The sequence below is a fragment of the Mobula hypostoma genome, assembly GCF_963921235.1.
Source record: "Mobula hypostoma chromosome 13 unlocalized genomic scaffold, sMobHyp1.1 SUPER_13_unloc_1, whole genome shotgun sequence".
NCBI classification, from domain to species: Eukaryota; Metazoa; Chordata; class Chondrichthyes; order Myliobatiformes; family Myliobatidae; genus Mobula; species Mobula hypostoma.
Genome location: NW_026948145.1, coordinates 518409 through 530473, shown reverse-complemented (window position 1 = coordinate 530473; position 12065 = coordinate 518409). Strand labels below are relative to the sequence as shown.

The following is a 12065-nucleotide window of genomic DNA, read 5'->3' as shown; positions in this document are numbered from 1 at the left end:
GAAGGAGAGGGTAAGGCTGAGAGTGAGCCAAGGGGAACTGTCCCTCTGTGACCCTTAATTTACCCTCCTTCACAGAGTGTCACCCCCAGGAGGGGATTTCTCGGACCCAGTCACCGCTGCCACCCTCGGCATCGTCCAGGTGAGCAATTCCTCACTCTTCGCTGTTTCTGAAAACCCTTCCGGCACCTACACCCCTCCCTGTCTCTGTAAACCCTCCATCCCCTACACCCCTTCCTGTCTCTGTAACCACCCCCGCCCCCAGCCCCTACACCCCTCTCTGTCTCTGTAACCCCACCGGCCCCTACACCTCTCCCTGTCTCTGTAATCCCCTCCGGCCCCTACACCCATCCCTGTCTCTGTAACCACCCCCCCCCCCCGGCCCCTACAGCCCTCCCTGTCTCTGTAACCCCCTCCGGCCCCTACACCCCGCCCTGTCTCTGTAAACCCTCCGGCCCCTACACCTCTCCCTGTCTCTGTAACCCCCTCCGGCCTCTACACCCATCCCTGACTCTGTAACCCCACCGGCCCCTACAGCCCTCCCTGTCTCTCTAACCCCACCGGCCCCTACACCCCTCCCTGTCTCTGTAACCCCCTCTGGCCCCTACACCCCTCCCTGTCTCTGTAACCCCCTCTGGCCCCTACACCCCTCCCTGTCTCTGTAACCCCTTTTGGCCCCTACACCTCTCCCTGTCTCTGTAACCCCCTCTGGCCCCTACACCCCTCCCTGTCTCTGTATCCCCCTACGATCCCTACACCCCTCCCTGCCTCTGTAACCCCCTCCGGCCCCTACACCCCTCCCTGTCTCTGTAACTCCCTCCAATCCCTACACCCCTCCCTGTCTCTGTAACCCCCTCCAGACCCTACACCCCTCCCTGACTCTGTAACCCCCTCAGGCCCCTACACCCCTCCCTGTCTCTGTAACCTCCTCCGATCCCGACACCCCTCCCTGTCTCTGTAACCCCCTCAAGTCCCTACACCCCTCCCTGTCTCTGAAACCCCCTCCGGCTCCCACACCCCTCCCTGTCTCTGTAAACCCTCCATCCCCTACACCCCTTCCTGTCTCTGTAACCACCCCCGCCCCCAGCCCCTACACCCCTCTCTGTCTCTGTAACCCCACCGGCCCCTACACCTCTCCCTGTCTCTGTAACCCCCTCCGGCCCCTACACCCATCCCTGTCTCTGTAACCACCCCCCCCCCCGGCCCCTACAGCCCTCCCTGTCTCTGTAACCCCCTCCGGCCCCTACACCCCGCCCTGTCTCTGTAAACCCTCCGGCCCCTACACCTCTCCCTGTCTCTGTAACCCCCTCCGGCCTCTACACCCATCCCTGACTCTGTAACCCCACCGGCCCCTACAGCCCTCCCTGTCTCTCTAACCCCACCGGCCCCTACACCCCTCCCTGTCTCTGTAACCCCCTCTGGCCCCTACACCCCTCCCTGTCTCTGTAACCCCCTCTGGCCCCTACACCCCTCCCTGTCTCTGTAACCCCTTTTGGCCCCTACACCTCTCCCTGTCTCTGTAACCCCCTCTGGCCCCTACACCCCTCCCTGTCTCTGTATCCCCCTACGATCCCTACACCCCTCCCTGCCTCTGTAACCCCCTCCGGCCCCTACACCCCTCCCTGTCTCTGTAACTCCCTCCAATCCCTACACCCCTCCCTGTCTCTGTAACCCCCTCCAGACCCTACACCCCTCCCTGACTCTGTAACCCCCTCTGGCCCCTACACCCCTCCCTGTCTCTGTAACCACCTCCGATCCCGACACCCCTCCCTGTCTCTGTAACCCCCTCAAGTCCCTACACCCCTCCCTGTCTCTGAAACCCCCTCCGGCTCCCACACCCCTCCCTGTCTCTGTAAACCCCTCCGGCCCCTGCAGCCCTCACTGTCTCTGTAATCCCCTCCGGCCCCTACACCCCTCCGTCTCTATAACCCCATCCGGCTCCTACACCCCTCCCTGTCTCTGTAACCCCCTCCAGACCCTACACCCCTCCCTGTCTCTGTAACCCCCTCCGATCCCTACACCCCTCCCTGTCTCTGTAACCCCCTCTGGCCCCTACACCCCTCCCTGTCTCTGTAACCCCCTCCGATCCCTACACCCCTCCCTGTCTCTGTAACCCCCTCTGGCCCCTACACCCCTCCCTGTCTCTGTAACCCCCTCCGATCCCTACACCCCTCCCTGTCTCTGTAACCCCCTCTGGCCCCTACACCCCTCCCTGTCTCTGTAACCCCCTCCGGCCCCTACAGCCCTCACTGTCTCTGTAATCCCCTCCGGCCCCTACACCCCTCCGTCTCTATAACCCCATCCGGCTCCTACACCCCTCCCTGTCTCTGTAACCCCCTCTGGCCCCTACACCCCTCCCCATCTCTGTAACCCCCTCCAGCCCCTACACCCCTCCCTGTCTCTGTAACCCCCTCCGGCCCCTACACCCCTCTCTGTCTCTGTAACCCCCTCTGGCCCCTACACCCCTCCCTGTCTCTGTAATCACTCCAATCCCTACACCCCTTCCTGTCTCTGTAACCCCCTCCAGACCCTACACCCCTCCCTGCCTCTGTAACCCCCTCTGGCCCCTACACCCCTCCCTGTCTCTGTAACCTCCTCCGATCCCGACACCCCTCCCTGTCTCTGTAACCCCTCAAGTCCCTACACCCCTCCCTGTCTCTGTAACCCCCTCCGGCCCCCACACCCCTCCCTGTCTCTGTAACCCCCTCTGGCCACTGCCCCTCCCTGTCTCTTTAACCCCCTCCGGCCCCTACACCCCTCCCTGTCTCTGTAACCCCCTCCGATCCCTACACCCCTCCCTGTCTCTGTAACCCCCTCCGGCCCCTACACCCCTCCCTGTCTCTGTAACCCCCTCTGGCCCCTACACCCCTCCCTGTCTCTGTAACCCCCTCCGGCCCCTACACCCCTCCCTGTCTCTGTAACCCGCTCCGATCCCTACACCCCTCCCTGTCTCTGTAACCACCTCTGTCCCCTACACCCCTCCCTGTCTCTGTAACCCCCTCCGGCCCCTACACCCCTCCCTGTCTCTGTAACCCCCTCCGGCCCCTACAGCCCTCACTGTCTCTGTAATCCCCTCCGGCCCCTACACCCCTCCGTCTCTATAACCCCATCCGGCTCCTACACCCCTCCCTGTCTCTGTAACCCCCTCTGGCCCCTACACCCCTCCCTGTCTCTGTAACCCCCTCCGATCCCGACACCTCTCCCTGTCTCTGTAACCCCTCCAGTCCCTACACCCCTCCCTGTCTCTGTAACCCCCTCCAATCCCTACACCCTTCCCTGTCTCTGTAACCCCCTCCGGCCCCTACACCCCTCCCTGTCTCTGTAACCCCATCCGGCTCCTACACCCCTCCCTGTCTCTGTAACCCCATCCGGCTCCTACACCCCTCCCTGTCTCTGTAACCCCCTCCGGCCCCTACACCCCTCCCTGTCTCTGTAACCCCATCCGGCTCCTACACCCCTCCCTGTCTCTGTAACCCCTCCCTCCCCTACACCACCCCTATCTCTGTACCCTTCTTGTGCCCCCTCACTGTCACTCAATGATACCCTCACTACTCTGACACTGTTTTGTTGTCCTGCTCCCCCGCTCTCTCTCACCCTGAGCTCCGTGTTCCTGTCATTTCCCATGTGCAGACAGACGGGCAGAGACTCCTGCCTGACAAACTCTGCATTGTTGTCTACAGCTCTGTCTCCATTCCGGGTTGAGGTTGGATTTTCAACCCTTGGGCCTCGAAACTACGATGTGTGGTTAAACTCTAAGTGGCTGTTTACTTCATCCAGCTGTCCCACCCTGTCCCACCCCGTCCCGTCCCGTCCCGTCCTGTCAGGTCCCGACTCGCCCAGTACCATCCCATCTCATCAACACTATCAGGATCCCGGGCCGGTCCCTCACTGAGGGCTGAGGGAGGGGCTGTGAGGGAATGCCTCTTTCTGGTAGGGGAGGTGAGGTATCCTTACACCGAGAAGGAGGTGGTGAGGGAACACCGCACTGTGGGTGTGACGGAGGGTGGGGTTGGGGAGGGAGCTTCACACTGTGGCATGGGACGTGAGTAAGTGCTCTGCTTGTGCTGGGGCGGTGAAGGATCTGTGCCTGGGCAGTGAGGGAGCTCCTTGCTGAGGGAGAGTTGGGAGGTGATAGGAGAGTTTCATTATGTGGGAAGAGGCTGTCCGAGCCCCTTTGAGTTTGCCTGTACACTTCCCACTGTGTGGGGGGCGGCGGTGAGGGAGCTCCCCATGGAAGGAGGAGTGATGAGTGGTGTCTCCACTGTAGAAGGGTCAGTGATGAAGCTCCACTGTCCTCCCATTGTGGGAGGTGATGAGGGAGCTCCCCACTGTGGGAGGAGTGGTGAGGGAGCTCCCCACTGTGGGAGTGTTGGTAAGGGAGCTCCTCACTGTGCTGGGAGAAGTGAAGGATCTCCCCACTGTGGGAGGAGTGGTGAGGGAGCTTCCTGCTGTGCCCTCTTCGGGAGTGGCATAGGAAGCTCCCCACCGTGTGCACCCGTGCAAGCCTGTGTAGGGCTCACATTTCTGGCCCTCTGCACTGCCCGCAGGTGTTCTGGGGACTGGACAAGAAGCTCGCCCAGCGGAAACACTTCCCCTCTGTCAACTGGCTGGTGAGCTACAGCAAGTACAGCCGACTGCTCGACGATTACTACGAGAAACACTTCCCCGAGTTTGTCACTCTCCGGAACCGTGCCAAGGAGATCCTGCAGGAGGAGGAGGACCTGGCGGAGATCGTGCAGCTGGTCGGCAAGGTGAGGCGGCAGAGGGCAGGTAGGGTGGGGGGGAGGCGTGTGAGCGGGGTTAGAGAGATAGATAGTTCAGCCCATCGCATCCATGCTGACCTTCTACCCTTACCTCGATGGTCAGATGCAGAATCAGAACGACGTGTAGTTGCTATGTGTCAGTACAGGTCTCCCCCAGCCTTCTTCGCTCCAAGGAGAACAGGCCCAGTTTCTCCTCGTAATTGAAACTCAGTCCCAGACCACAGACCGGAGGAACTCCTCTGTACCCTGTCGAGTGCAATCGTCCTGGAGAACTCGCCACAATACTCCCAGTCTGCCCTAAACAGTGTCTGATAAAGTTGTAACATGATGCTGCAGGTCCTTTGCTCTATCAGGTGAACATCCCGTCTGCCCTCTTCACCACCCTATCTACCTGTGCTACCTCCTGCCAGGATCCTCAGACTTGTGCACTGAGGTATCTCTGTTTCCCAACACTCCCAGGACCGACCTGTTCACGGGCTCTGCCCACCCCTTCATGCTCTCGGCTCACCTGCTTCGACTACCTTTCACTGTCCACAGACTCTGGCTGTGTGTCAGCCCCATCCTCGCCTGTATCCACCCTTCACCTCCCAACGCCCAACTCAACCCTCCTTCACCTGGCCACTCTCACCTTTCCACTTCCAGTCCTGATGCAGGGCCCAGACCCAAACCACTGACCATCGCCCTGCCACCACAGATGCTGCTCGAACTGCTCACTTCCTCCCACCGTTCGTTTGTTTATCCAGGTCCCAGGTCAGCAATCTCCATGTCGCTGTGCCCTTCCCTTAATTACATAGAAACATAGAAAACCTACAGCACAATACCACCCTTGTAATTCTCCCAGAATTCTTCATCTCCCACATCAAGATTAAATTCCACTCATCATTGCCCTGGCCAACTTATCACTGTCTAATATCAAACTACCCTCACCTTCACTGTCATGTACAGATTCTTCGATCCGCGGCATTAATAGTGTGTCTGTTTTGTGTGTGAATGTGTGTGTGTGTGTGTGAGATGTGTTTGTCTGTGTCTGTGTGTCTCACTGTGTGTGTGTGTGTGTGTGTGTGTGTGTGTGATGTGTTTGTGTCTCACTGTGTGTGTGTGTGTGTGTGTGTGATGTGTTTGTGTCTCACTGTGTGTGTGTGTGTGTGGTGTTTGTGTCTCACTCTGTGTTTGTGTGTATCTGTGTCTCACTGTGTGTGTGTGTAGTGTTTGTGTCTCACTGTGTGTGTGTGTGGTGTTTGTGTCTCACTGTGTGTGTGATGTGTTTGTCTGTGTCTGTGTGCCTCACTCTGTGTGTGTGTGTGTGTGTGTGTGCGCGCGCGCGCGCGTGTCTGTGTCTCACTGTGTGTGTGTGTGTGTGTGTCAGATGTGTTTGTGTGTGTGATGTGTGTGTCTGTGTCTGTGTTTCACTGTGTGTGTGTGTGTGTGTGTGATGTGTTTGTGTGTCTCACTGTGTGTGTGTGTCTGTGTCTGTGTGTCTCACTGTGTGTGTGTGTGTGTGAGATGTGTTTGTGTGTCTCACTGTGTGATGTGTGTGTCTGTGTCTCACTGTGTGTGTGTGATGTGTTTGTGTCTGTGTGTCTCACTGTGTGTGTTATGTGTGTGTGCGCGTGTGTCTGTGTGTGTCTCACTGTGTGATTGTGTGTGTGTCTCTGTGTCTGTGTGTCTCACTGTGTGTGTGAGATGTGTTTGTCTGTGTGTCTCACTGTGTGTGTGTGATGTGTGTGTCTGTGTCTCACTCTGTGTGTGTGATGAGTGTGTGTGCGCGTGTCTGTGTGTCTCACTGTGTGTGTGCATGTGTGTGTGTCTGTGTCTCACTCTGTGTGTGATGTGTTTGTCTGTGTCTGTGTATCTCACTGTCTGTGTTTGTGATGTATGTGTGTGTCTGTGTGTCTCACTCTGTGTGTGTGTCTGTCTGTGTGTGTGTGTGTGATGTGTTTGTGTGTCTCACTGTGTGTGTGTGTGTGTGTGTGTGTGTGTGTGTGTGTGTGTGATGTGTCTGTGTGTCTCACTCTGTGTGTGTGAGATGTGTTTGTCTGTGTCTGTGTGTCTCTCTGTGTGTCTGCTCCATTTACAGTGATGCCGGGATTTGTGTCTGTGGACTCTCTTTCATTCTGAATACTATCTGCTTTTTATTATTTGCATGATTTTTTCTGCACGTTGAGTGTTTAGATTAGATTATATTACAGATTATATCTGACGGTCCTATTAATAGGTTTCTTTGTTTTGTGACCGTAAGGAGAGGAATCTCAGGCTTGTATAAAGTGTACACTCTGATAAGAAATGTACTTTGAACTTTCACTGTAAGTCTCAGTCTGTGCTTGGTGTGTCTCTGTCTCACTGTGTCTGTGCACACATGTGAGGGAACGTTCCTTTAGAGGTGTATTTTGTCTGTGAGTGTAATTTCCTCTCCCACTCACTGACCACTGGCCCACTACCCTAGGCATCCTTGGCTGAACTGGACAAGATAACTCTGGAGGTGGCCAAGTTGCTCAAGGATGACTTCCTGCAACAAAACGGACACGCCTCGTACGACAGGTGGGGGGGTCGCCTCGTACAACAGGTGGGGGGGTCGCCTCGTACGACAGGTGGGGGGGTCGCCTCGTACGACAGGTGGGGGGGTCGCCTCGTACGACAGGTGGGAGGGTCGACTCGTACGACAGGTGGGGGGGTCGCCTCGTACGACAGGTGGGGGGGTCGCCTCGTACGACAGGTGGGGGGGTCGACTCGTACAACAGGTGGGGGGGTCGCCTCGTACGACAGGTGGGGGGGTCGACTCGTACAACAGGTGGGGGGGTCGCCTCGTACGACAGGTGGGGGGGTCGCCTCGTACGACAGGTGGGAGGGTCGACTCGTACGACAGGTGGGGGGGTCGCCTCGTACGACAGGTGGGAGGGTCGACTCGTACGACAGGTGGGGGGGTCGCCTCGTACGACAGGTGGGGGGGTCGACTCGTACGACAGGTGGGAGGGTCGCCTCGTACGACAGGTGGGGGGGTCGCCTCGTACGACAGGTGGGGGGGTCGACTCGTGACAGGTGGGAGGGTCGCCTCGTACGACAGGTGGGGGGGTCGCCTCGTACGACAGGTGGGAGGGTCACCTCGTACGACAGGTGGGGGGGTCGACTCGTACGACAGGTGGGGGGGTCGCCTCGTACGACAGGTGGGGGGGGTCGCCTCGTACGACAGGTGGGTGGGTCGACTCGTACGACAGGTGGGGGGGTCGCCTCGTACGACAGGTGGGGGGGGTCGCCTCGTACGACAGGTGGGGGGTCGACTCGTACGACAGGTGGGGGGGTCGCCTCGTACGACAGGTGGGGGGGTCGACTCATACGACAGGTGGGGGGGGTCAAACTGTGTCACAGATCAATAGAACAGACACATCTCGTATGACAGGTGGGGGATCTGGTGGAGTACAGGGGAGGGGCTGATCAGACAGTGCCACAGATCAATGACGAACATCACAGTCAATCTGTCGCTCTTTTAAGTGACTCTTAGACTCTTAGAGGGTCAGGAGACCATTCAGCCCCTCTCCCTCAGCCTGTCACATGGGGACAGGAGACCATTCAGTCCCTCTCCCTCAGCCTGTCACATAGGGATAGGAGACCATTCAGCCCCTCTCCCTCAGCCTGTCACATAGGGATAGGAGACCATTCAGCCCCTCTCCCTCAGTCTGTCACACAGGGTCAGGAGACCATTCAGCCCCTCTCCCTCAGCCTGTCACAAATGACAGGAGACCATTCAGCCCCTCTCCCTCAGCCTGTCACACAGGGATAGGAGACTATTCAGCCCCTCTCCCTCAGCCTGTCACACGGGGACAGGAGACCATTCAGCCCCTCTCCCTCAGCCTGTTACAAGGGGATAAGAGATTTCAGCCCCTCTCCGTCTGCCCTGCAGGTACTGCCCTTTGTACAAGACGGTGGGGATGCTGAAGAATATCATCGCCTTCTACGACTTGGCCCGTCACTCAGTGGAGACCACGGCCCACTCCGACAACCGCCTCACCTGGTCCCTCATCCGGGACAATATGGGTGATGTCCTGTACAAACTGAGTGCCATGAAGTTCAAGGTCAGACCCCAGTGAGAGGGGAGGGGGAAAGGGGGGGGTTGGGGGAAGGGGAAAGGGGAGAGTGGGGAGATGAGGGGGAGCAGAGGTGAGGAAGAGAGGGGGTGATGGGTGGCCAGAAAGGAGGGGAGGTGGGGAGAGAGGGATGGGAAAAGGAGGATTGTTGAGGGATGGAGGGGCAGAGGGGTGGAAAGGGGAGGGAGTGGAAAATGAGGCGTTATTAGGGAGAGGGTGGATGAAGTAGGGAGTTGGTGGAGTTGGTTTGGGAGAGGAGAGGGGTTGGGAGGGAAATGATTGCTGTGGTCTCACTCTCTGCCCACTGCTCACACCTCAGGACCCAGTCAAGGACGGGGAGGTAAAGATCAAGTCAGACTACACCCTCCTCCTGGAAGAAATGCAAAACGCCTTTCACAACCTGGAAGACTAACAGCAGTACAGGGCAGCGGCTCTGCTGGGATCAGGGCCCCCACCTCACAAACCCCCTGCTGGGATTGGGGCCCCCTCCTCACTAACCCCCTGCTGGGATTGAACTGCCACCTCACAAACCCCCTGCTGGGATCGAAGTCCCCACCTCACAAACCCCCTGCTGGGATCGAAGTCCCCACCTCACAAACCCCCTGCTGGGATCAGAGTCCCCACCTCACAAACCCCCTGCTGGGATCAGAGTCCCCACCTCACAAACCCCCTGCTGGGATCAGAGTCCCCACCTCACAAACCCCCTGCTGGGATTGAGGCCCCCTCCTCACTAACCCCCTGCTGGGGTTGAACTGCCACCTCACAAACCCCCTGCTGGGATTGAAGTCCCCACCTCACAAACCCCCTGCTGGGATCAGAGTCCCCACCTCACAAACCCCCTGCTGGCATTGGGGCCCCCACCTCACAAATCCCCTGCTGGGATCAAAGTCCCCACCTCACAAACCCCCTGCTGGGATCGGGGCCCCCACTGGGATCAGGGCCCCCACCTCACAAACCCCCTGCTGGGATCGGAGCCCCCGCCTCACAAACCCCCTGCTGGGATCGGGGCCCCCACCTCACAAACCCCCGCTGGGATCAGGGCCCCCACCTCGCAAACCCCCGCTGGGATCAGGGCCCCCACCTCACAAACTCCCTGCTGGGATCGGAGCCCCCGCCTCACAAACCCCCTGCTGGGATCAGGGCCCCCACCTCACAAACCCCCGCTGGGATCAGGGCCCCCACCTCACAAACCCCCTGCTGGGATCGGAGCCCCCGCCTCACAAACCCCCTGCTGGGATCAAAGTCCTCACCTCACAAACCCCCTGCTGGGATCGGGGCCCCCACCTCACAAAGCCCCTGCTGGAAGCAGGGCCGAAAACTTGCAAACCTGCTGGATAAATAAAAGCAATGCTTCCTGACTCAATGAACACTGATTAATGTCTTTCAAAATCTGTCCATGGGGAAGAGAGGGTTAATTCCCTCTGGGAGGGGGGTGTTGGACATTGCTGGGGCGGGGTGGGTGGCTGACCGATCAGGATACAGTGGCAGCAACAAGGCCAGTGGCTCTGTGGCTGGCAGTGAGGTTCTGCTGGGAAGGGTAAAGCCAGGCAGAGCCACAGTGACAGGAGATTCGATTGTGAGGGGGGATGGACAGGGGATTCTGCAGCCTGTGTGCTGTGTGGCCGGGGTGGTGTGTTGCCTCTCAGATACAAGGGTCCAGGATGCCTCAGGGAAGGTGAGATGCCAGAGGCTGCGTTGCACATTGGCACCAATGACGTACAGACAGGGAGGGAAGAGGTCCTGCGGAATGTCCATGCGGAGTTAGAAACGAGGCCGAATTAGAATCACCAGATTGTGTTCTGAAATTTGTTGTTTTGTGGCAGCACCAAGGGCTTTTGGAACCACCTGATGAAATAAAGCTAGAAAATTTTCATTTTAACAAAGACAAAGGAAAGTAAGAACTGGATTTCGATTATAAGCAAGGTGAGACAGTGGAAACCCGAGTGGAAAAGGACTAGCCAGTCAGGAGGGACGGATGACAGGTATAAATGCATCCGGACTAGACATGCCCAGGCATCATCCCTGATGAAGATGGCAGAGTTTGTCATTGAAGCATCGTTAGAATCGATACTTGAACCCAGCTGGAAACCTGAGAGGAGTTTATTTGTCACATACGTCGAGATAGCATTAGATCCTTTATGAATATCTACAGGTCTGCATACATCAATTACCTTCGTCAGGCCCTGCACAAAGCTATGCTGACTGTCCTTAATTAGGCCCAGATATTCCGAATGCTCATAAATCCTGCTCTCAACAATCCGCTCCAATAGTTTCTCTAACACTAACATGAGACTCTCCATAGTATCCAGGATTATCTCTGTTTCCCTTCCTGTATAACGAACGTTAGCAGCAGTTGCGTTCACCAGCAACTTTGATGTGTGTTGCTTGAATTTCCAGCATCTGCAGAATTCCTGTTGTTAACGTTAGCCACTTGTTAGTTTACCAGGTATTGACATGAACATACCACCCTCAACCAGCTCTGCTCTGCTTGCTGGACGTGGGAATTACCAATATTGCCACACAAGTGTCTGGCAGTGAATCAGACCCGGGTATACTATTACTGACATGTGTTGTGAAATTTGTGGTTTTGCAGCAATGCAAGATGTTGTCATTTATAATAGAAAAATACATAAATAGGTCGTGCAGGAGGAGAGCGAGAATGGTGGGGTGGTGTTCGTGGGTTCATTGTCCATTCGAGTGTCTGGTGGCGGAGGGGCAGAGGCTGGTTCTGGAATGTTCCGTGTGTGTTTTCGGGCTCCTGTGTCACCACTCTGGTGGTGGTACTCTGAAGAGGGCATGCCTTGGGTGATGGATGGCGCCTTTTGAAGATGTCCTCAGCGGTGGGGAGGCCAGAGCCCACGATGGAGATGGCTGGGATTGCAGCTCTCCGCGGCTTCTTCCCCGATCCTGCGCAGCGGCCCCGTCATACCAGCCAGTGAGAATGCTCTTCATTGTACATCTACAGAGATGTGCTCGAGTCATAGGTGACATACCAAATCTCCTCAAACTCCTAATGAAATATAGCTGCCTTCTTCGTAATTGGATCAATATGTTGGGCACAGGACAGATGTTCAGAAATGTTGACTCCCAGGGATATGAAACCTCTCAGCTTTTCCACTGCTAACCCCTCAGTGACGATCGGTGTGTGTTCCCGCGACTTCGCCTCGGTCTTACTGACACTGAGTGCAAGATTGTTGTTGCAAGACCACTCAACCAGCTGATCTGT

The 12065-nt window shown here is 57.3% G+C and overlaps 1 protein-coding gene across 2 annotated transcripts in view; it reads left to right on the top strand.

Moving 5' to 3' along the window:
- LOC134341278 (V-type proton ATPase catalytic subunit A-like) overlaps positions 1-10192 on the top strand; it is a 40942-nt gene extending 30750 nt beyond the window's left edge. For both annotated transcript variants that reach the window (XM_063039146.1, XM_063039147.1), the window contains exons 11-15: positions 76-139; positions 4545-4748; positions 7204-7298; positions 8656-8827; positions 9159-10192. In XM_063039146.1, coding sequence (XP_062895216.1) covers positions 76-139; positions 4545-4748; positions 7204-7298; positions 8656-8827; positions 9159-9251 — 628 coding nt within the window. In that variant the 3' untranslated portion in view covers positions 9252-10192. The remainder of the gene's footprint in view (positions 1-75; positions 140-4544; positions 4749-7203; positions 7299-8655; positions 8828-9158) is intronic.
- Positions 10193-12065: the final 1873 nt, after the last annotated feature.